Consider the following 25123-nt stretch of genomic DNA (forward strand, 5'->3'; position numbering starts at 1 on the left):
TAGTAGTGATTGCTAGGGCTAGATGTGAATCCAGACTTGGGTTATTGAAGTAAGGGTTGGTTGGGAATAAATCTATTCAGCTAGGTCTTTCACATACGCTCAGTGATGGTACTTCATTCCCTGGCTAGCAGCTCAGATGTCACATTATTATTATTAAGTCTAGGTAGCGTGGTCTAAAAATGACATGTCCTTCAATGCGTCGCTCATCGCGGGAGCGGACGACCGCAGATGGATCGTTTCAATATCATGTTACTCCAGACACCCTGTCCGCGGTGTCGATGCCTCCAACAGACAGAGGCCAGTGGCCGTACCTCAAAAGGTCGACCGTCCGCAACTCCAATCCAAAAGGTTCGGAAAGTGTTGGAAAAAAAGAAAAAGAAAAAACAATACTACAAGTAGTTACATTTCAGAAAGGCAAAAGAAGAAATGCCTGCAGCCATTCTATCACCAGGACAGAAGAGGGTGCCCGTAGTCACGAAGCAGGCGCTTGCCTTTTCTTTAGCAGCAAGGCAGGAGAATCCGGCATAACTGACGTTGCAGCGCCTGACGTCTTTAACGAAGACGGCAGAAACGCTCAAGGGCGGGGACGGAACGCAAGCAGGCAATCATCCTGGACTTTATTAGCTTTCCACCCGAGTCGATATAGCGCAAATGAAAAAAACTTACTTGAGGGAAGATCGTAGCAAAGACCTTAATGTCTTCCGACTCGGGAGTGGGAGTGTGCTCCCAATCCATCTCCATACTGGCCTTGCCGATCATGGCCATCAGGTTCAGCTGGGCGTAGGTCTGACCAAGGCAGTAGTGAGGTCCGGTACCAAAGACGAGCCAGTTCTTGGTCTGCTGCTCGGCGGTACCAGTAATCCAGCGGTCAGGGTCGAAAGAGTCGGCGTTGGGGTAGGCCTCCTCATCGTGGCAGGCGGGCCACACCGAGGGAATGATCATGGAGCCCTTGCTCACGGTGACGTTCTCGGTAATGGCGAAGTCCTTCTTGACCAGGTAAGGAACCATGATAACGGGGGGGCGGTAACGCAGAGTCTCCTTAACGACAGCACGGGTGTAGGGCAGCTGGTCAAGCAGCTCCATGGTCAGAGGGGCGTTGATGTCACCGTTGCGAACGCGCAGGTTCTCATCGCGGACCTTGTCAAGAACATCGGGGCGGTCGGCCATGAGCTGGAACAACCAGGTAGAGGCAGCACTAGTGGCATCCTGGGAGGCGAAGAGGAAGGTGAAGATGGTCTGAGCGATTTCGTAATCGGTGAAGTCACGCAGGACCTGGGCGGGCTTATCACTGGCGTCAACGGGGATACCCTGAGCAAGCTTCTCACGGTACTTGGCGGAGTCCTGCTGGGCCTTGACCCACGCGTCCATGATACAAGAGATTTCTCCGCCAGCGGCCATACGAGCCTTGCTCTTGGCAGCACAGTTGGAGAACTCTGCCAGAACCATGTCGGCGGCCTTCTTGCCGTACCAGGCCTTGGTGTAAGGAAGAATGAAGGGGAAGTTAACCAGCTCCAGGGCAGCAGTGATCATGTAGTAGTCATCGGCGATCTTCTGGATAGCTTCTTCGGTGATGTAGTGGCCGACGAAAGTACGGCAGGACACGGCGCACATGAGCTCGCGGAATTCGGGCATCCAGGGAGTGGGCTTGAAGTTGTTCTCCTTCGAGATGCGCAAGAAACGGGCGTAGTACTCGTTGTAGACCTCTTCCATGCGAGGAAGGTAGAAAGAAAGAGCCTGGCGAGTAAAGAGACCGTTGAGGCCCTTGCGGAATTCAACGTGGTCTTTGCCGTCCAAGAAGACCCAGTTGTCGGCACCAAGGAGCTTGTGCGCAACGTCTACAACACAAGGCTTGACGTAGGTGGGCGAGTTGAAGATCTTGCGAGACATGTCGCGAGTGGATGCGATGACAACAAACCTATGAAGCGGTAATTAGAATCTGGCCTCTTCCCACCATGACCTCCCCGCATATCCGGAACCTGTCGCAAAGGGGATTACTTACTTGTGGAAGACGGAGACACAGCTCAAATCACCGCTGTCCCATTTGGCCTTGTATTCGTGGAACTTGGGGTTCACCGACTGAAGGAAAGGTCCCATGAAAGGCAGCTTCCATGCTGGGCCGACAATGGAGCCCTTGAGCCAGAGATAACGGACTATATGTGTGGTTAGAATTGACTCCTGCATTCTGCCCGATTCTCGGGCAATGGGCTTGAAGAAAAGACGTACATTGGTCGTAGATAACAGCGGCAACGAACAGAGTCAACAAGGCCTTCCAAACGGTGAAGCCCTCGAGGACAGAGGCGACCAGACCGGTAGGCTCAAAGAGCCGGGGGGAAACGACGGCATCAGCCGAGGGGGAGACAAAGCTCCCGTTGATAGAGGCCATGTCGGACGATCAATTGATCAATTGAGATGGTATAACGGTCTCCAACGGGGTAGGGAAGGAGAGGGAGAGGGAGGAGGAGGAGGAGGAGAGCGGCGGCGGCGGAGAGAAAAGAAGAGGAAAGCGAATCCAGGGGAGACGCAACTCTACTAGTAATTTCGGGGCAGAATTATTGGCGAGGGCAGGCAAAGTCGCTCTGGATTGGCCGGAACGCCAGACTCTGGCAGTACGGCGACGCAGGACGGCCCCGATGCGCAGGATCGGCAAATTATTATTATTCTTTCTTAGTAAAGTCTTTGGTTTCCCCGGGGCAGAATTGCAAGAATTGAAAATTGAAGTAAACGAGAGTTCAATGTAGTCAATATTAGGGATCTAGTATGTGACTAGGATTAGGAAGAGATGGTCGAATGAGATTTTTCGTTGTGATTGACACCCTGCAGTTCGTGGGCTTACGTGGGAATCTTAAAGCCAACCCTTGCAAGAAGGAATGAAATCTGCACGGGAGGCTGCGATGGTGTGGGGAGCAAGGCGAGCTGCCCCTGGATGATCGCTCGTATCCGCGCGTATTTTCACGCTGTTACATCCGTGTCCCGATTCTGACGAGGATGGCTCATTTGGCAACATCCCACACGCGCAGCAGCCAATTACGGTTGAGAGTGCTCGGTTTGTCAGGCAGCGCTTGCTCCTTCGAGCAGTCACTAGGCGGATTGTAGCTAGCTCGAATCACTAGCACCAGGTACCGATCTTGTAAAGGGAAAGCGGATGAACATTCCCATTCAATAGTCAGAACGGCTCAAATTCAGATTAAGTGGATGGCAATGGTATTACGAACCCTTGGGATGTGATGTGTTACATGATGTTCCGTCATCTCTAAAATAACTACGGAGTACTAGTTGTGAATATAGGACAATTTATCAACAAGTGGTCCTGGCTGTGCTATCCTTATCTCCACAGTTGTATGACCATAGTATATCGGGGCACGTGCCAATATATATTCTCGGTTATACGAAGCAGATTGCTTCAAACTAAGATATAGTGTCTGCGAGTAGTAGTTATTGATCCAACACCTCCAAAGACGCTTCTGGCTCAAAAGAATTGAATTGGTTCTGATACTAGGTTCATACATCATCATATTGGAGAAAACCGCCTCCATAGAATACTAAGGAGCAACTATACCACCAGCCTAAACAAAAACGAGCCGCATTGTCATATCCGTGCCATTGGTCTCTCATCAAACAAACTTCGATCGTCTACGTAGTAGACTGCATAAAGCGTGCCGAATAATCTGCAAACTGCAAATTATTTACGCCACATCAGTCATCTTTCCAGACCTTCGGTACAATTGAATGAGTGTCCGGAGGAGCCGACCACTAGCCAACCCATGGACTTGGAATGACGACGCCGTTGCCTAGTAGCCAAGTAATACAAATTGCCATCGTACCATTTGTTGGACTTGAAAAAGGTGATCCGGCTGTCAAACTTCCGAGTGGATGTGGCTCGGCTTATCCGGAGAATTGGCCCGTGCGGTTCCACGGGGAACCTTGAGGTTAGAACAGAATATTTGAGAATCTTTGACAGTTGACAATCTAGATGATAGGTGAATATAGTCGGAGAGACCCGGGTGATACTCGCCTATCGGTAGGGGAAGAAAGGGCATCGCGGCTGTTTCCAATGTAAACGTCCTGTGCACTAACTATAGGGAGATCTCATCTCTCAATGTCAACCTACTGTAAGCGATATGCTCTTGGTTGCCTCACTTTACCGCCCTGTTGACCGCTTCAAGCGGCAGAACCTAGCGAACCTCGCTGAAAAATCTCCGGATTTAAGCGGATTTAAGAATGTACACTCCCGAAAACTCTGCTCCGAAAACTGTACATTTAGGCGGTGGCAGAAAAGTGTCACTCAGTGCGCCGCCTGCTAGCAGAGTGTACAGAGACAACAGCACAACTATACACTCTCGATGTATTGTTTTGATAGTAAGATCAGAGAAATTCTAATGTATGGCAGCAATAGTCCTCTAGGCTACAAGAACTTGGTTTTTCTGCTATATGCGATTGATTTGTTCGCGATATCGTCATCATCAGATTTACTATGTACGCTAGATACACCTGTAGGTGTTGACATGCAACAGCATATTACACACTATGTCATGGCAATGAAAGCCGGTGGTTACTGACCCATCCACAGCCTGAAGCATTAGCAAGCTACCGACCAAAGCCAAACCAGCCGCGTCGTCCACCCTTCGTCTCCTCCGGTTGTGGTTCCGGTTGAGCCTGAGCCTTGGCGGCAGCAGGCGTGCCTTGACGAGGATAGTCAATGTAGTTCCAAGCCACGTCGAGGAACAAAGGCTTCACTGGGATCGGCTGCATCTGAGGGGGGTAAGGAACAATGTTGGTCAGGTCTAGAGCATCACCGGCATAATCGTGCAGACGTTCGATCGCGGGCCGCTGAGTTATGGATTTCGACTCTGCTTCCTCGGACATCTTCTCCAGAGTCACCAAGCCGCGGTATTGCGCAACCAGGCCCTTCAAGGTCGATTCCAGGGTCTGCACCTGGCTACGGGAGATATCCAACCTCGGTGGCCCTTCCGTTTCAGTCAAGGATTGCGGCGACCGTGCGGTCTCCGTGACAAGGGCCAAAGCCTGCGCAAACAGGGCGAGGGCATTGGTGGACTTGCCCAGAATTCCGTGCGACCGTCCAATGGTCAGACATCTAAGAAGACTCCTGTTAGCAAGTTTTATTGGTACTGAAGGGCTGCGCTGCCATACCTTAAAGCACGGAAATACCGCCGCTTTGCATCTAACTCCCGAACAAACGCCGTATCCGCGGCAACTCCGGGAAGTTCAAGAATGAACTCGATACTTTGAAGGGTAGAATCGTACAGGACGACTCTTTCGCGCAGCCGTGCCAGCTTCTTGCCTGTAGCATCGTCGTGTTTGGCAGAAGCCTTGGCACTCTTAGGTAGCTTGGTCGGGACAGATTCGAAAGAAACGCCGTCATTGTCTCCGCAAAGGACACGGTTCCGTCCGATTCTCCACCCAACCAGATCATAGTTAACAGCAGTCCGCGTTATCTGCAGAGCCTGCATTCTCTTATCACCCGGGTCAACTCCCTCTCCGGCGAGATCATCGATCGCAGTCTTTGTAGCATCGACGGCATCCTGACTGGAGATAATGACATTATCGTAGGCGGCGGCTTTATCTTTCGAGGAGGCGTTTTTACCCGCATCTTCAGCGAGCCACGTACTAAGACGAGACTCAGCTGCCGCTGCGGACGCAAGAGCCTGTGAAATTGCGGCATCTTCCAAGCCGACTGTGTGTGATCTCCATGTGATACTTCCAGGAAGTTCCTGCACCTCCCCATCAGCGGTCCTCCGAGTGCCCGCTGCATCCTCCTTCAGACAGTTGGGATCCAACTTCTCAACCTCCGACCTGATGGTTGCGTCCGATGGGAAATAGTTAAGAGCTAAAGACGGGATGGGCTTTGACCGCGGGAGCTTCAGCTGATATGCTGCGTATCTTATACTAGGGTCGACAGTGCCGGAAAGAAGGTCTCGGAAAGCGTCCTTCTTGACTTGCTGGCCCAGAGCTGCATAGATCACCCTTGATATAGAATAGTTCTGGAGACACTGCTCCCAATTGCGCTTCTCCAAGAAGAATGCCCCCAAGAGGGATGCCAGATATGCACGAGCTTCGAGGACATCAGTGTCTGCAGCCCCAGAGGTTTCCTGATCCTCGAGAACGAGCACCAATTGCTTCGCATATGTGACCGCCTTCCGTAGTTTCGAAATAATGTGCCCCCTGGTCGTACCGCTAATGCCCTTGGCCGAAGGGTCTGCCGAGTGAGTGGTCTTCATGTGCATTGCGTTCGCCCATGCCCGTTCGGCGCTGATGAGGAGGGTGTGGACGTATCTAAGAAACTCGGAGGGTTAGTACCAATTTCATAGCTGACCCAGCCATATTATCGCCCGTAGGAATACGCCAAACATGACTTTAGAGACATACTCCACATTGCTGTTGACATCTTCCGCCGTCACAGGTCGTTTGGCAATGTACTTGCTGCGCTTGGGGGTTGTCTGTCCAAGTCGCTGGCGGGCGCTGTGCAACTTGCGGGTCGTATGCACTCGATAAGCGTTGTAGTTTCCCGTCAGAAGACTCTCCTCCCTCTGGGAGAAGATAAAATCGGTGATCTCCATTGTGTCAGCAATATTCGACGTCTGGGGGGAGGCTCGGGGCGATGGTGGTGTTCCACCCGAATGAGTGCGGGCTGAGGTGGTCAGGTCTCGGCCAAACAAATCGCCGGCTGATTTCGCGGGATTCTCTTTTCCAGCATCGGCCAAGCTTGCTGCTCGGCCATCTTGAAAATTATCCCACGTCAACCTCCCGGCCATCAAACCACTCACTTGGCTTTCTTGCTCGGAGCCGTTGGTTCGTCTTCCTCTCAAGCAGAGTCTTCTCATAAATCTCTCCAGGAGGAGCAGCCATCTAACGGCAGGCTGTGAGCTTCGTGCACAAGATTGCTTTGCGTGGTACGGCCCGACTCCCTTTAGCACCCTGCACAATCCTGCATGACCAGCTCGCTGACCTCAATTGGCATTGCATGCAGTTTTGATCCCGATATGTTATGCATCGCAGTCAAGTTTCGGTGAAATTCAGGGTTTGGCACCGCAATTTCTCGAGGTAATGCTGGAACGGGCTGCCGGATGTCTTGAGAACGCGGGACGGCGTTTCTTCCGGGATCCCAATGGCGCTATTCGAGGTCGGGGTTCGATCTATTCAACTCTTGGGCAATTCAGTAGCGCGGGGGCGGAGCTTTTGGTTTTCCTACAGGCACCGCAAAGATCCGCGTCGAATACTTCAACCGCCACTTCGACAACCGGAAGGACAGCCACGGACCCGCGGGCCCCCGTTCTCGACTTTCTCTATCCCCCTCGCACACAGGAGTTTATAGCGACATGCTTGATACGCTCGTCAAGAAGGCTTGTTCCGCGGCGGAGAAGGAAGGCCGTCCCTGGCCTTTCCAGAAATTACTCGTCAGAGGCTGTTAGCCTGGACCGCAGGGTGGATTCTGAGGCTCAGCTGCTTGACGACTCTGCTGAAATAATTGCCGATGAGGACCGCGACCTTGCTAAGGATGAACTCGGGGCATTATTGGATAAGGAGGAGATCGAAGATTCCGATAGATTATGGAGCCTTTTTTCGAAGGCTGGTCACCCTCTCGACCTGACTTCTGCATTGCTGGCGAGACTTGGCAGCTCTGATCGCGACGTCGATAGCAGAAGAGCCAGACGACTTCTCAACTCCTTGCCTATCGAGTTCCGATCTTCTGAGGATTACTTGCACATGGCCAAGTCTTTGATTGCCACGGAAAATTTCTCGGATGCAAATGACATATGTCGGGAAGCAGTCTCCCATGGCCGTGGCATCTCATGTTGGGCATACTGTTTTGCACAGTTCGTCAACTCTGAACGCTGGGATTATGTGCAAGAGATTTGGAGATCGAGGCCGCTGGGCGACAACTCGCTGTGGCACACTGTCGCCTCTTGGCTGCAGATGTCTTCCGTGCATAAGCCTTTGTTAGCACTTGCTGATTACTTGCAAGACCAAAGTCTCAATAGTCCACTACGTGGTACTGCTCGCTTCATACTAAACAACATATTTTCTAGCACGGAATTTGCCGAAGCCACCGCGACGGAGTCCCTTCTAGCACTACTGCAAAAGTTCAATCATTTGGACATGATCACTTCGCGGAATTATCTTGACCTTATCAACACCCTCCAAGAGTCAGAGCACCGATCGACGTTTGTTCGATCCATCGTGGTTTATCGGAATTTCCGTTGGCAGATGGAGGAAGAAATCCCACCCCGAAAGCTTCTGGCTAAGCTGTTGAAGCGTCTCGCTTCGTTCGAGATCACCACCGGTATCTTGTACTTCCTCGATGAGATTGCCCAATTTCATCACAAACCAACAGAGGACGTCTACAGGCAGGCGCTCATTGCCTTCTCCAGGGCCGGTGATGTGGATAATGTCCAGCATGTATTCGAGAGGTTTCTTTCTGACCACGGAAAGCCGCGAAGTCGCAAAATCGTGGCTCCACTTCTCTACGTTTACGCCAGAATTGGCGATGTTGAAAAGACCACGCGTCAGTTTCGAAGAATTACGGAAGAGTTCAGCCTTCAACCAAATGCGGTGTGTTGGAACATCCTGCTCACGGCTTATTCCAAAGCGGGTGATCTTTCAGGGACCTTCACCATGTTCAAGAAGATGACTGAGGAGGGGGTTGAGCCCAGCTCGCACACTTTTGGTATAATGATGGGTCTTTGTGCTAATCGGGGCGATGTTACTCATGTCCGTGATCTGCTCAGTCTAGCCCAGCAACACAACGTGCAGATAACAGCCCCCATGATTGATACAGTTGTGGAGGCTTACTGCAACAACTCCGAGTGGGAGATGGCTGAGCACGTTGCAGAGACTTGCCTCGGCCTGGACGTCAAGGGTTCTCGCGTAAGAATGTGGAACATCCTACTCTGGAATTACGCTTTCCGGATGGATCTGGAAGCTATATCAAGGATTCGCTCGCGGATGGATGCCGCAGGATTGGAGCCCGATGATATGACTTATTCCGCTCTCATGCTCAGTCTTGTGCTTATCGGCCAAACGGACTCTGCCCGTCGCATCCTCAGGGCACTTCACCGAGGTCGCCGCGTGTACGCTACTGAATTCCACTACGCAGTCATTCTGTATGGTTATCTGAAGGACCGCAACCGGGATATGGTGCACATCATCTTCCGCGAAATCAAAGACAGATTCAACCAGCCGGGACTTGGCTCAAGGCTACTTGTGCTCAAGAGCCAGATCCAACGAGATCTGCAACTTTTGGCACAGGGTGGCCATGTCGGCAACCACGCAAATATTCGTCTCGAAAACTCCGAGAAATTCCTCGCAGAAACTCTTGCAGATTACCACTCGACCAAGTTGGCGACGAAGTACCCCTTGCTGGGTTCTGGTAGGATGTCTGCCAGGAAGGGATTCCCTGCTGTCTACTACGAGTATATGATCTCTGCCTACGGTATGAAGGGGGCTTATCTGTCGGCTCGGAGGCTATTCGACGACTACACCGCCAGTCATCCACCTAAAGACTCTGACGAAGAAACTCACCATGACATCGCGCCTCTTCGATTGCTGTCTGCCTTGATGCTCGCACATTTGAAGGCCGAACAGTACCAACAGGTGGAAGAATGCTGGAACTTGGCTTTCACTCGTGCTTTGAAGATAGCCAGTCCCACTTCTCCTGAGCTTGATGAGTGGCTTAGCCGTCAACTTAACCCAAGTACACCGCCCTTACCATCTCATGCCGAGCTCGTGGTGAATTCCGACGACTCTCAGGCCACGGAAACCGATCCAGCTACGGCAAAGAAGGAACCGATCCTACCGGCGTACCGCTTCATGCTGTCTCGCCCGCTCTCATTGTATCTGCGTTCTTTGGCTTACGGAAACGAGGTTTCGAAGATCTCCGAGGTCATCGCAAAGTATGTGGAGGCAGGCTTCTCCATGACAACCTTCAATTGGTCTACTTTTGTGCAGATGCTTGCATCCTCCGACAGGTTGTCTGACCAGATTGAAGCTTTCTCTGTCTTTGAACACAAGTTCATGCCCAACTTCCCTGGGTGGGATAATCTTCGTCGAGGATATGGTGCGCGACCTCCAGGTGTGCCTTCGACCATTGATGCGATGGAGAATCCCAAACGGGCCAAGCCACCGAATGTACTGGGCAAACTGGGTCGGCGCTACTGGAGCAAGATCCAACCCGATTTCATGCAGCCCACGTACGTCTCCATGGTATATCTGGCTGCTGCACTGAGGCGACTTCGTGAACGAAGCATTCACGAGGGAGGCACGGACCTTCAAGCTATTTACGATGCGGCGCCAAAGACGATCGCCGCCGTTGCTAGACTGCCTTACCTTCGTGAGAAGTTTCAAGGTGTGCTTCTCCGGCGTCGGCAGGAGAAAGGTGAGATGGTCGATGAACTTGGACGCGATCGCTATGTATGGACCGGCGGTATTCTGGGTGTTGGCGGCCTGACTAGGTCTAAGTCGCGGGTTGAGCCGACTGCTGAAAAGGCGGAGCAAGACAGCAGCAATGTCCGAGTGGAATCACAGAGCGCCACCTCGGAGGCAACTGATGAGCCTCCGGTTCACGTTGGTATTTCTGAGGTGGATGAGGATGAGCAAGATTCCGATGTTGCACCCTCGCCGTTCAGAAAGACTCTCGACTACCCAGACGAGTATGACATGGAGGCTGAGACCCTGCTCGAGGAAAGAGACAAGGAGCTCGGAACGAAGGAAGAATTGATGGACGATGAAAGTCTTGTGGAAGATGATGAAGAAGAGTTCGACGATCTGGAGGAGGACATGGAGGTCGAAGAAGAAGGAGAAAACGAAGGAGAGGAAGACGAATGGATAGCAGAGGAGGCAGAAGAAGGAGAAGATACTTCTGATGCCGATGAACAGGACATATATGACTCCTCTCAAGACGAGGGGAAACACCCTCAAGGCGAGGGTGAGACTCGTTGAGTTGACAGTGTATTTTTAGGATGTATCCCCAAAGGGGTGGGATGTCCACGTTGGGCGAGTATGTATATATGTATAAAGAGATTCCGAATGTATAGTAGTATAGTCAAAGCATAGCATCTGATCATTATTGAAATTGTACACTATCGATCAAGACTTCTGTGACAGAATGACCACTTTCCCATCAATGGTGCTCTAAGCCTAGCTCCAAGTCATCACCGTTACTGATTCTCCTGTAACCCATGTCAGGAGACAGCAAGAACATACGGAAGCGAAGTGCTACGCTTCCATGTCAGCACTAGCAATAGGAAGTAGAGAAAGTGGCATGTTATTCAGTCGATAACCCAGATAAACTTGCCTAGTACTACTTTCACGAGTTACGTATTCCCTGGAACATGCGAGTAACTAGTCAGTGGGGGCGAAAAAGTAGGGACTCACTAAGAGGAAGAAGTGCTTATGCAGAAAATTAAACTATTCCACTTTGACTCTAGGGACTGACTCTGCCCTACTGCTAGTAGCCATGAGGCTGTAGTTATTTGTCCGGAATTTCTCCGTCTGCAACATCCACACCAGAAGCTTATCCCTTTTTAGCCTCATAAAGCCGCGTCACCAGGCTTGGATCTGGGGCATGGTCACCGGGTGTTATCATGGTTTAGGAATAGACAAACATTGTATCTTTTAGGCAGAAGGGGAGATATGGACTCTTTCCGGATCGGTGACAAGGGCCGTATCTTTTTGAACCGTGGAGCCCTCGAAGTGGGACTTGTGTATCGCTTCAGTTTGTCTGCAGAACAGGCGAGACTTCTTTAATTTTTCTTCTTTTTCTTTTCTTTCGGCTTTCACAAGTGGTGCAATCTACAATCACTTGAAATCAGCAATATGATGATTGTTCTTAGACCAACTGAAATGGCTAACATGAGTGACATGGAGGGCAGATGCAGCAGAATAGATTAACACGACCTTGATATAGTGGCAAGTGCTCTCCTCTGGTCTTATCTGACCGGTAAAGATGACAGGATTGCTCTCGTCGGATTCTGCTATACTAATCAAGCTAGCGAGGTGATCCTTTGCTTCGTTAGCGTGACCAAATCACCTCAGAGCCTTTTGATATACACCTCTGGAGATTAGTAGCAAGCTTGGGACGACTATTGGCAGGGACTGTGTCCTCCAGACAGACCGCAAAGGTATATAAAGCGCCTGAGCCAGTGTGCTCTTCTGCTTTCTACATCAGCTCATCACTCACCTCTCTCACTCTCCTTGATCCAGTCTTTCCAGCCATTCATCCCTAGGTAGGGAAGCGTCCAACTTGCCCCATAACTCCAATGAATATGTACACTGACCGAGTCATGCTCTCTAGATAGTGTGCATGAACCTCCTGCAGCTTACCTGCCTCCTCATCATCGATCTCTGTGCTCTCTATCACCGCTACACCGACGGAGAATGGTCAAACTCAGCAAGGTCCTGTGTGGCGTTCTCGCATGCGGGCTTATTGATCCATGTCTTGCTGGAGACAATGAAACAACATATGAGGTGATCACCACCCCGGTCATCACGGACTGGGATGACGGTGCTGGCAACATGACCGTGAAGCTGAAGGTCATCAACGCCGACTACGCCTGGCAATGGGCCAATGTCACATCGGACACGACGACGGACTTGGAGAAGAGAACGGGCATCACGATCCAGAAGGTCGTGACGACAGCCAAAGTCGCCTCCCACGTGATCTTCACCGTCAAGGCTGGGTTAGAGATCTGGGAGTTTCTGGCGGGTCTCATTAAGTCGAAGTCCGATGCGAACTCGTGCACGTTGACCTACGGTACCGATGTCAGCGGCGAGAAGGTGCTGGGGTATGCGTATAAGGCGACCACGACGGGGTCGAACTGCGATACGACGGCAGAGAAAAAGACCATCCTGGCTGCGGTCGAGAAGTGTGTGACTACTCTGCACAACAGTGGTACTACTGTGGGTTGCTGTGAGTTCAACCATGGAGGCACGTGGCATGGGCATTTGCGGCTGAGCGCTGAACCGAGCGTTTATCCGGTGCATGCTGTGGATTGTTAAGGTTAGGGAGGGATAGATGGAGGGATGGATGCATAGACCGAAGACTGAGATGTCCAAGTTATCTCAATGTAAATAGTGTTACAGTGGTGTAAGATGTGAGGCAGTTAGCCTTTCTATGTTCTTATTCTAATTGTAATCGAAAGTCCTGCAAGGGGGATTAGGTGTGATCTTTTCGTCTGTCTAGGGAGGATATCTTACTTTTCCTATCATACATTTCATAACAGTTTTAAGAACTTTCACTGAGATGTAAGCGAACATAGATAGTTTTTCCTAGCAAAACACGCTTTTCCACATTTCACAAAACCACCTTGAACAGCCAGTAAGCACAAGCATAGTCCAGATAGACAGCAAATTACATTGAATAAACGAACAATCTTCTCACTCCCTCGTTTTCATCATGAACCTACTCAGTATTAGTAGTTCGTTCATCCTCGACACCCAACTCCTCTACAACCCAAGCATCACCATTCTCACACGCCTTCCCAGGTTCCCGTTTATACTGCAACAGAAACCCCTGAACATCAGCAATACTGAAACGATCCGTAGGCAGACGCTTCGAAAAGTCCTCTGCCAGCTCTTCCAGCCTTTCTTTTGGCATAATCTCATGCTTCTCTTGATTATCACCCTGACTGCCGCCGCTGTACAGGCTCAAAAACAAGTGCTTTAGTTCCTCACGAGACGGAAGCTCGAATCGAATATGCAAGTCCACGCGTCCCGGTCGAATCAATGCGCGGTCCAGCTGCTGTGGTATGTTGGTTGTCATGATCAGAATGCGGCCCTCGTGGGAAGAGACGCCGTCGATTGCGTTGAGTAAGCCGGATAGGGAGATTGTGGATGCGTTTGCTGGATTTGAGATTGGGTCTGGTGCTCCTCTCAGTTGCCCTAGTGCTTCCAGCAGATTATTATGATCTGGGGGTGCACTATTGCTACTTCCGCTGGTGGTGTTGGTGATAGGTTCATTTCGGTGCAGCCCTGCGGCGTCGACATCCTCCAATAATACGACACACTGCGTCGGGATATCTGAGAACAACTGGATGAATTCTGGCTCTTTCATCGTTGGATCTCGCAGGCTCAGGACGTAGATGTTGAGACCGAAGGCTCCGGCGATGGCGGACGCAAGACTGGTCTTACCTGTGACCGGGGGCCCGGAAAAGAGATAGCCGCGTCGATAGGGAATACCGTGGTCGGCGTACCATTGTCCGGTTTGAGGCTGTAGGTACTCCTTTATATCCTGGAGGATCTTTTGTTTCTTGTCCTCGTTGAGGATGATGGTGGTGGGCGAGTCGCGACGGGCATCCAGCGGGTGATATCTCGGGGTGAGGAATGCGTGCGGTAGATCGAAATGGTGGATTGGGAAACCTTGCGAGAATAGGCACGGGCCTCATCGAAGAAGGCCTTGAGTGGTGTGAGGGATAGGCTAAGACATTTCAATGTCAAAGGAGCTCTTTCTTCCATATTCAGGATCGAGGGATTACTGTGGCTGCCCGGTGTATGGTTGAAGTAAACCCATGTCTGATTAAAGCGAGAAAGTCGAGACCCATGGAAAGGCCGGAATTCGATAAACAACTGTCTGGTATTTTCCTTGCAGCGGGGGAACATTCTATCACCACGAATAAAATCCCGCATTCGTACAGACTGTGGGATTATGTTGGTGTTGGAATTGTATGTGGTGTACCCTAGAACGGACAGGAAATCGCGATGTTGGAATACATGGTCTGTCATCCAGCGGATGATGTCGGTATAGAGAGGATCATGTCCTTGAATATGAACCGTTGACAGACATGTCTTTTCGGCGTAGCTGTAAAGAATGTTTCCAGCGTGGCGGAGGGAGGTTATGAGGCCAATCACAAGGAGTCCGAAGTTCATCACGATGAGAGGATCGAGATGCAGAGTGTTGCGAATCATATCCAGAAATGGACTGATTGTGTCGGCGCCTGTAAGATGGCCCGACGGTGTCGTATCCATTTTGGCCATGTGTGCCTTCTGAGTTTCTGATTCAACTCTCTGCCTGCGGGCGCTGATGTGGTTAAAGAGAAGATGATGGTTACACATTGCCCCTGTTGCCGAAGATGTTGGTAACTATAGACAACCGACAACAACTGTACAACCAAGTGAATGGTATATCAAAGCAGCAGTAAATTGGTAGTGGAATTGCTCGCCAGCCTTCCAATATCAGGGTGGTGTTTGGCTAGAATTACAAACCTTTGACTGTCTTGGGGGATATCCCTGCTTCAAAGTCAAGGAGCAGCTCTGAAATCATTCCGGTTGGCTGCTCACACCTGCCCAGGGTACTGTGTAGATGTGACTTCTGATCATTCCAAATAAGCTGGAGGTTATACTTTGTCGGTAGTGTAATCCACCTAAGACAAGGTTCCATGTACTTCCGCATGCTCAAGGGTAGATGTTGCTTTCTGAATCCCATTCTTTCTCAAGAAAAACACTTCAAATATTGCTCTCATCCACCTTCACCAGTTTGCCATCTGCCTCTATACCAGCTGAGTTTCCAGGATCTCGCATAAACCTTTACCACCCGCCTCCACCAAGGTCATCAATATGGCCTTCCACACCATCAGGTTCACCTTCCCCAACATGGGCACCGAAGTTATTCTCAGCGCCCTAACAACAAGGCTCTACTAGATGCAGCCCAGGAAGCTGAATACGCTTGTCCGGCCTCAGATGGTGCTGGAGGTACTGGTACCTCAACTGCACATTTAATGTCCGGCAAGGTTGATCAATTCGCTCAAGCATTCCTCGATGGTTCCCAGACGGATGAGGGGTTCATCCTGACCGATGTCGCTTATTCACACAGTAATTGCGTTCTTACCGTTGGTGTGGAAGATGGACTCCATCAGTCTTAGTGGTTATCATCAGGATGCTGGTGTTCTTAAGAATTGTCAATACTCGGAAGGGGACATGTTGCCCCAGCTTTGTGTTTGTACTTTGAATATTGGGAGGTAATCCTGCAATCCCGGAGCACTTATTCTTTTATCTTTTCTGGTCAGACTTGGTGCCACCTACTTATTTCGTAAAATGGCCTTCTTGCCACGAGGGATTCAAGCGTTGTGACTGTTGTTGCCCTATCTAACAAACCTCTCCCCAAACACGATAGATTAAACTTTAAACTAACGGGCATTAAACTTCTTCACGCCAGAAGCTTAGCGGTACCCTATGTCTATCTATGCCAATTTCTTCTTGTCTCATAGAACCGAATTGCCGACCGGATTAGGGATAGATCTTCTACGTGATCTTTTTGAGGAAACCGAGACCGAATCTCCGACTGGCGACGACCGAAGGCCGATCTTTTTGATCCGAAAGACCGAGATATAGCTCCGAACGTGTCGACATTTGGGGGCTTGATTGGCTACTCACAGGTGGTCAAGTATCAGATTCTTCCAAATCTCGCATTTAAGCTCGATGGTATAAATCATTTGATAGTATCCTCGGGGGTTTGTGCAGCCTTGAAGACTATCTTCACCCTTCATGTATCATCACTGTATTCAGGGAGTGACTAACCATCGAACACCTACAAGCATACATACGGCTAGAGGCAAGTATAGTCTTCAGAAAAGCCATTGATCTAGATGGCTTGGATTCGAGGAGGAAGCCTTGAAAGTCAAAAAGGGTTATACTGCCAGAAGTTGGCCTAGACTCAACCATGGCACTTTAGATGGATACTACTCTCTACAACCGATCATCAATCTCCTATGGGCAGATAGGCTACTCAATGATCGGCGTCCAGTGTTCCATGTCAGGAAATTAATATAGAGACATACGTAAGTGCCCTGGCTATGCTACAGAATAAGTGGTTCGATGTTTCAAGTGAGCCACCACCTCACTAGGATCCCAATGGTATAAAGATGCTCTGATAGCCCAGTTTTCTCGGGTATTGCTCTACAATCGCAATCATTTAATTCCTTTTGCTCGGTCTTTCATTGCTAATTCTGGGGTCAATGACCCGTCCTTTCTCTTCATTCGCAATGTACAGACTGGCTGCTGCCACTCTTCTCGGTGTCGCATCTGCGGCATCGTTGAATAGTGTGTGTACTACCGACTATGTCACGTCTGTTTTGCCTATTGCTAGTGATGACATTCCTTCTGGAATCACCATCGATACCAGCTCTGTATCTGCCAGTATCTACCGCAACTATTCCCTCACCGATTCCATCTTCTGGGAGGATTTGACCATCAACTTCTGCGAGGTATCTTTTGCCTACAGCCACCAGAACGAAGATGACCGCATAGTTGTCCAGTATTGGATGCCGAGCCCGGACATATTCCACAACAGATTCCTCGCGACAGGTGGTGCAGCATATGAGATCAACAACGGCTCGGGGGGAGGTGATATGGCTGGAGGAGTCGCCTTTGGGGCTGCCACCGGCTACACTGACGGCGGGTTCCCTTACTGGGGTGGCACGGATTTCGATGATGTTGTCATTCTCGGAAATGGAACTGCCAATTGGCCTGCCATCTACAACTGGGGATACCAGGCCATTGCCGAAATGACCCAGATTGGAAAGGCCTTTACCAACAACTTCTTCAACGCCGGAAACAACGCCACCAAGCTGTACACCTACTTCCTCGGCTGCTCTGAAGGTGGACGTGAGGCCATGAGCCAAGCCCAGCGTGCCCCCGAACTGTACGATGGCATCGTTGCTGGTGCCCCTGCTATGCGCTACGGTCAGCAGCAGGTAAACCACATCGCTGCTCCCATCCAGATCCAGACCATTGGCTATTATCCGCCTTCTTGCGTGTTTGATGCGGTGATTAACGCAACCATCAATGCCTGCGATGGCATGGACGGCAAGATTGATGGGGTGGTAGCTCGTAGCGACCTTTGTCTCCAGAATTTCAATGTCTCATCCATGCTCGGCAAATCCTACTACTGCGAGGCTGGGTCGACCACCAGCCTTGGCTTGGGATACGGAAAGAAGAGGAAGAGACAGTCGACTTCGGCAACCCCTGCGCAAAACGGGACTATCAATGCTAAAGATATTGAGGTGATTCAGGACCTTCTTACTGGACTGGTATGGATTTCAATTAGACACCCGTAGCTCCTTTTCCTGCAGACCTTTGCTGACCTGATTGCCATTCGACAGAAAGATTCAAACGGTGATCTCGTATACTTCCCTTTCCAGCCTACTGCCGGCTTTGGTGACACCACTGTCTATGATAGTACCACGGATTCCTGGACGATCACCTCTCCTAACTCCAACGGAGAATGGATTACCAAGTTCCTGAACTGGCAGAATGTTACGGAAATGGACATGTGGGGAGTCACCAATGATGACCTGAAGGCGTGGATGATCGAAGGAATGACCAAATACATGGACTCTCTTCAAACCACGCTTCCTGACCTGACCCCCTTCTATTCCAAGGGAGGCCGTCTGCTTCACTACCACGGAGAGGCCGATAGCAGTGTGCCCCCTACCGGCTCTATTCACTACCACGAATCGGTTCGCAAGATCATGTATCCTGACCTCTCTTTTGCTGAGGGCAACGAGAAGCTCAACGACTGGTACCGCCTCTATCTCGTCCCTGGTGCCGCCCACTGCGCAACCAACGATGAGCAGCCCAATGCTGGCTTCCCTCGGGACAATTTCGCTTACATGGTCAAGTGGGTGGAAGAAGGTGTGATGCCCACCAGAATCAATGCCACTGTTACTTCTGGAGAGCACACGGGTGAAGTCCAGGAGCTTTGCGCTTGGCCGTCGCGCCCATACTGGACTGACAACAACACCATGATCTGCGAGCAAAACGCAACCTCCATCCAGGCCATGCTCTGGAAGTTGAGCGCTTACCTTATGCCTGTCTATTAGACTAACGAAATAAGGCAAGGTAGTCAATGATGATATATTGTGTCCTTGTGTTTTCGAGGAACCAAATCTGAGATTGGAGGAACACTTGTCATCTACCATCACTTCATCTCATTCTGTATTATAACAATTATCAAAAGATACTATCTCATTACCATACTTTTCCATCAATCTCAGCCCGTACAATCTATCTCTCCCCCCGAAAGTTTTACAACCCATTACTGACTTGTTCACAAGGCCGCCATAATCATGTTCGCGGGCATCGGACATCAGTCGCACTAACAGTTCGACTCTCCTTGTAGAAATCCTTGCTCGGCCAACCCCGGATAAGATTTATCCCAAAGCTGACGGGGGTCGGGTGTTACAATCGCCCCCGACCTCCGAAGTGTCCAGCCGCACGGATACTATTACCTCTACACTAGTACACTATGTATACACTAGGCCACAACTCACCCATGCTCTAAATGAGGCTAGAGTACTGCCATTTGTCGGATAATTCCCCAGGTCATTGTGGGGAAGTCCCCGCATCCCATCCATGCTATGGGGTATGTGGGAATGGCACGATGCCCTCCGAATATCCATGTTATGGCTTACACTTCATGTTGGAGCTATGCTAGTCCGAGTAAGAAAAAGCGAGAAAGATACCCAGTGGCCAAGAAATCGCCGGAGCACGGCTTTTCGAGTCGGTGATAGGCACCAAAACTGGATAGTGAAGTTTTTTTTTTTTTTTTTTTTGCCCTCGTGGTAGCTTGGCTGCGCCATGTGGGCAGACTGGATTCCTTTTGGGGTTTGAAATGCTCCCTGGCCTATATAAAGGGAGATGGCACCACATCAGATGAAATCAGAATCGGAGGTCAACCCATTCCCTTTGACAAAAAGGTTGGACAGCGCAAGTTCGGAACCATGCTCGCTGGTACTCTTCTCAGCCTGTCAGCAGTGGCTGTCGCTCTTCCAGCATCCACCTATGATGGTACATTATCTCTTCCGTCTCAAATGGCCTTGCTATGCTAACTTTTCGTGCTACGTACAGCCCTCCCAACCGCCGGGACTGTGATAAACCTAGATATTACTGCTTTGAATGAGACCTACACTGTTCAAGAGAACGACACCCTGTCAGCTATTGCCGCACAATACGGCGTGGGAACCTGTGATCTTGCCCGGCTGAATATTCTCGCTGATCCCAACTTCATCTATGCTGGCGAAGTGCTTCGAATTCCCGCTCAACCGACCTTCCCAGATGATCTGAGTTGCTTCAGCACCAACAACACCGAGGCCACCAACACTTGTATCGACAGTGGTCCACATGTGTATACAATCATGCCAGGAGACACTATTCAGAAGATCGCGAACGAACGATTTAACATCACGGTCGACTCTGTCATCAACCAGACCGCTCAAACCGGGTATATTGCCGCCTTAAACCCTGGCCCTTATGATGTCCTTCAGACAGGCGAAACAGTGAAGATCCCTATCTGTGACAATACTGCATGTACCATGACCCAGTTTACTCTGGGTTATGGTACCCTGCAGGACTTTGCTACTTACTATGGTGTTGCCGTGGGACAGATTATGGCGTTGAATTTGGGATATAATCATTCGGAGGCTGCGGTTCCTTTGGGTGTGCTTTATGATTGTAGCACTGTGGATGAGGCTTGAAATGTTTATGTATGTAGATGGATGTAGGCAACTTGAAGATTCATTGAGATTGTTAAGCGGAAGATATACAAGTAGTTACTGCTGTTGTTGTTGTTGTTGATCGGTAGTTAGAGCATAAGTCGTAGTGATGCAGGTAGCATGTGCATTTTTATGCACTGCTGACTCATTGGATACAGTGACACGTTAGCACGCGTCCTTCTGGCGGACGCGCCCCAATATTACCCGATTGAGCTGTCGCGTATGGCAACCTGAAAGATCCTCCCGGCAACCCACCCTTTCTTCCCCATCAACGAGCATCAAAAATCACCTCGACATTTCTCCGCGCTTGCTTTTCTCCCACCGGACCCCACCTTTCTAGCTGCTTTGCTTTCTGTGTCCACGCCTCATTGCCAATTCTCCCCAGATACCCCTTATTTTCTTTTCTTTCTAGCAGTCCGTGGGAAAGTCCGCCGCTATGGAGGGACAGTTTGACGACGCCGCACAAGATCGAGTGCGTGCCGCCGTCGAGTTCCTCGACCCAAGTAAGCCCGGACAGACTTGTTCCAATCAATTACTTTAGACTAATTTGACCTTAATCTAGGTGATGCGAGAGCGCGCAGGTCCGTTGTTCACCAAACACTTCTCATTGACCTTGGAAGACACGCCATGACAGCCGCTAACCTGCTACTAGTTATCGGGCTGATATTTTGTTGATGTTGAATCGGGGATTGCGTCGACTGATAGTATGCATAAAGCCTCTTACCTATAGTGCAGCATATATGTTCCCGAGCTAACGTCTATGCGTTGCGCAGGTTAGCATCGATGAGATCCGTGCGCATAACCGTGAGATGGCCGATGGGTAGGGAACAAGCTCTCTCTCATACAGACGCCCTGGCTAATCGCTTACAGTCTTCTCACGTCGCCATATGAATACTCCGAGGCTTTCGAAAAGGCCCTCAAAGAGATCATCAAGACTTTGCCGCATAGGCCATCCAGGGAGACCGCAGACGATGTGGTATGGGAATGAACGATACCAGCATAATATTTGTTTGGCTTTTAACAGTGACTAGAACTACCATTGCGGCTTTGTCGGCGCATTCGGAGAATATTCCTGCAACCCTAGGACGCTCGGTTCTTCACACCTGAATCGAATGATCTCCCTCGAGGGTATCGTCACGAAGTGCTCCTTGGTCCGACCCAAGATTATTCAGAGTGTACATTGGAGCGAGCGCGGTCAGAAATTCCTTACGAGGAAGTATATTGATGCGACGATGACCGCCAGTGGAGCAACGAGCATGAGCATCTACCCCCAGGAAGACGACGAGAAGAACCCGGTATGTTCTTTGGATGCAGTGTCGATGTCTGAGACTAATACCCTCGCCATATTAGCTTGTCACAGAATACGGTTTCTCCACGTATATGGATCACCAGACCATCTCGATTCAGGAAATGCCCGAGAGAGCTCCTGCTGGCCAGCTGCCTCGGAGCGTGGATGTGATTGTTGACGATGATCTGGTTGATCGCGCTAAACCAGGAGACAGAATCCAGTTGGTCGGTGTTTACCGCTCTCTGGGTAACAGGAACGCTTCGTCTACATCTGCCACATTCCGCACCCTTGTCCTCGCGAATAACATTATCCAACTGTCGTCGAAATCTGGTGGAGGAATTGCGCAGGCTACTATTACCGACACCGATATCCGCAACATCAACAAGATCTCCAAGAAGAAGGGCGTTTTTGAATTGTTGTCACACTCGCTTGCGCCTAGTATCTACGGACATGACTACATCAAGAAGGCCATCTTGCTCATGCTGCTGGGTGGTATGGAGAAGAACTTGGACAACGGCACTCATTTGCGTGGTGATATCAACATCCTCATGGTCGGTGATCCCTCGACCGCCAAGTCTCAGCTGCTTCGTTTCGTCTTGAACACCGCCCCGCTTGCAATTGCCACGACAGGTCGAGGATCTTCCGGTGTCGGTCTTACGGCTGCCGTCACGTCCGATAAGGAGACTGGCGAGCGGAGACTTGAAGCCGGTGCCATGGTTCTGGCTGATCGCGGCGTGGTCTGTATTGATGAGTTCGATAAGATGAGCGATGTCGATCGTGTGGCCATCCACGAAGTTATGGAGCAGCAAACGGTCACAATTGCGAAGGCCGGTATCCACACGAGTTTGAACGCCCGGTGCAGTGTCCTGGCTGCCGCCAATCCGATTTACGGACAATACGACCCCCACAAAGACCCTCACAAGAACATTGCTCTGCCGGACTCTCTGTTGTCCCGTTTCGACTTGCTCTTCGTTGTGACCGATGACATCGAGGATTCCAAGGACAGAATGGTGTCGGAGCACGTCCTGCGTATGCACCGCTACCGCCAGCCCGGCACTGAGGAGGGTGCCCCTGTCCGCGAACAGCTTCATCAAACGCTTGGTGTCGGCCTCGAGGATACGCAGGACTCGAACCAGCCTACGGACGTTTACGAGAAGTTCAATGTCATGCTTCACGCCGGCATGGCCCACATGAGCCGGTCCAAGAACAAGAACATCGAGATCCTAAGCATTCCCTTCATCAAGAAGTACATCCAATACGCCAAGTCTCGTGTCAAGCCCGTCCTGACCAAGGGTGCCGCCGACCACATCGTCGCAACATATTCTGCCCTGAGAAACGACGAATTGTCCGGTAACCAGCGCAGAACATCGCCCATCACTGCTCGTACCTTGGAAACCTTGATCCGTCTGTCCACGGCTCATGCCAAGTCACGTCTCTCCAACAGAGTCGAGGAACGCGACGCTAAGGTCGCCGAGTCTATCCTTCGGTTCGCCATGTTCAAAGAACTCGTTGAAGACGAGCGACGCAAGAGGAGAAAGGTCGCTTCGTTCGACGAAGACTCCGAGAGCAGCGATTCTGACTCTGATGACGACGACAACACTCCTGCGCAAACAACCAGCGCCACTCCCCGATCAACCAGGAGAGGCGGTCTCCGATCCCGCGCAGCCAACGCACGTTCCGCCACCAACGAGGACACAGAAATGGATGCGGACGGAGATGCTGTCTCCGAGGATGGCGATGGCTTGTACAATGCTAGTCCCCGCGGTCAACGACTCCGCTCTAGTCAAACATCTCGCACACAGACACAGACCCAGACACAAAGTCAGTCTCGGATGTCTGTGGCTTCATCTCGACCCGCGTCACAGCTCGTCGAGTCCCAAACAGACAACTCGCAGTCGCAGACAGCTCCTGCGCCATCGGAACCGATTCAGCCTGCTCGCTTGACTGTCTTCAGGCAAGCACTGGGTCCCCTGATGGGCACACGACTATTCACACACGGCGATACCGCCGACGTCGAATCGCTCATCGGAGCAGTGAACACTGCGCTGCGCAACACACCTTCGCTCGGCGAGTCACACGTCTTCCAGCGCGGAGAAGCAATCCAGGCTCTGAGGGCTATGAATGAGAGGAACGAATTAATGTATGTCCCTAACCCTTTCCCGTTAACGTGATACCAATACTAATAACTTCTGCGAAACAGGTACCTTGAGGATGACGAAACCGTCTACAGAATCTAATCACCAGAAGCAAAAATCATTTTTACAACGTTATACGAATTAGAGAGAAATGGGACGGATACCTGACGGCTGAATCATGCGCATGATTTCTTTGAAACTTTTTTTTCCTATGCCACCTGAACACATGTAACCTGTTTGGACGGATAGTTCGGCGTCTCGGAGAATCATCAGTTATTATTTTTGTTCCATAATCTTCTATCTTTCCATCCATGTGCAAATGCCATCAAATACTTCACCAATAAATAATTTTCTACATAACCTATTCATCTCTGGAATAGACCCTGGCATTAGTTATCAGGGCTTCTTGAATAGTGGTTTTATACATCATGATAGGCCGGAATCAAGGTTCTCGAGAGACTAAACTTAAAAAGATAACTAGTAGTCTAGACTACGGAGTACTAAAGTAAGTATACTTCCTTTTTCTTTCTTCCCCCTCCCTTCATCCTTTTCATTGCTTTTTTCCAATTTAGTTCCCCCTCCCCCTTTATCTTGCATAACACCCCTTGCTTCCGAGGCGCAGGAACAGGCGTGGATTTGAGTTTGTCTGGATACTCCGTACCCTAGACTATCTAGACTGATAGATAGCTTGTCTGTCCAGTGTCCACTGCTCGATTTGTCTACTACACGGAAGTACCGCACATGTAACTACTAACTCCGTACGGTAAGGAAGATTCAAGAGGAGATCGAAGGGAAAAAGAGAAACCATATATGCATGCGTATATACTAGTTATCCAAGATAAGGAACTAAATCTGATTCTGATCTATTCTTTTTCTTTTTTTTCAGATCAGATGGGAAATTGGTGAAACTATGCGATGTGATGCGATGCAAGACGGACACTCGGTTACTCAGTTCAGTCACTCAATTCACTCGTGTATACACCCCCTGATGCCGATCAAAGAAATATGTGTAAAGTAAATCGAGATAGAAAGATGATATAATATAATGGGTATTAAAGGAGAAAGTAATCGGAGACGATGAGAAGAGCAAGACACCGAAATGTATAAGGCAAAGTTTGGCAATGCATAGAAAGTTGGGGCAAGAAGAGAAGAGAAGAGAAGAGCTTTATTTCGACAACCCCTCTACGACGGCGGTAAGTACA

At 50.2% G+C, this 25123-nt stretch overlaps 3 protein-coding genes across 3 annotated transcripts; 1 reads left to right on the top strand and 2 right to left on the bottom strand.

The window, feature by feature from the left end:
* Positions 1 to 574: 574 nt before the first annotated feature.
* erg5 (C-22 sterol desaturase erg5) lies at positions 575 to 2383 on the bottom strand (the record flags this gene model as incomplete). Its single annotated transcript, XM_067620677.1, has 4 exons — positions 575 to 610; positions 667 to 1915; positions 2000 to 2150; positions 2224 to 2383. 4 exons carry the CDS (start codon positions 2381 to 2383, stop codon positions 575 to 577), a joined length of 1596 nt encoding a protein of 531 aa, XP_067482404.1.
* A 2027-nt stretch (positions 2384 to 4410) lies between these two features.
* On the bottom strand, positions 4411 to 6644 carry ASPBRDRAFT_40422 (signal recognition particle subunit SRP68). Its single transcript, XM_067624350.1, has 3 exons — positions 6385 to 6644; positions 5149 to 6291; positions 4411 to 5092 (listed from the first exon to the last, which is right to left on the bottom strand). Exons 1-3 carry the CDS (start codon positions 6573 to 6575, stop codon positions 4585 to 4587), a joined length of 1842 nt encoding a protein of 613 aa, XP_067482405.1. The 5' UTR covers positions 6576 to 6644; the 3' UTR covers positions 4411 to 4584.
* A 690-nt stretch (positions 6645 to 7334) lies between these two features.
* ASPBRDRAFT_53107 (uncharacterized protein) lies at positions 7335 to 24023 on the top strand (the record flags this gene model as incomplete). Its single annotated transcript, XM_067627005.1, has 11 exons — positions 7335 to 7412; positions 7459 to 10521; positions 10594 to 10939; positions 12145 to 12215; positions 12308 to 12408; positions 20947 to 21019; positions 21272 to 21318; positions 21369 to 21474; positions 21530 to 21793; positions 21849 to 23926; positions 23987 to 24023. The coding sequence occupies 11 exons, from the start codon at positions 7335 to 7337 to the stop codon at positions 24021 to 24023; spliced, it is 6264 nt and encodes a 2087-aa protein (XP_067482406.1).
* Between the last annotated feature and the right edge of the window lie 1100 nt (positions 24024 to 25123).

The sequence above is a fragment of the Aspergillus brasiliensis genome, assembly GCF_001889945.1.
Source record: "Aspergillus brasiliensis CBS 101740 unplaced genomic scaffold ASPBRscaffold_3, whole genome shotgun sequence".
NCBI lineage: Eukaryota > Fungi > Ascomycota > Eurotiomycetes > Eurotiales > Aspergillaceae > Aspergillus > Aspergillus brasiliensis.

Excerpts from the sequence above, each read along its gene's own strand:
- ASPBRDRAFT_40422 (XM_067624350.1), bottom strand. The coding sequence starts at position 6,575 with ATGGAGATCACCGATTTTATCTTCTCCCAGAGGGAGGAGAGTCTTCTG. Across the intron at positions 6,292-6,384 it reads GATGTCAACAGCAATGTGGA|ATACGTCCACACCCTCCTCA; the intron begins GTATGTCTCTAA and ends CGAGTTTCTTAG. Across the intron at positions 5,093-5,148 it reads CGGTATTTCCGTGCTTTAAG|ATGTCTGACCATTGGACGGT; the intron begins GTATGGCAGCGC and ends GAGTCTTCTTAG.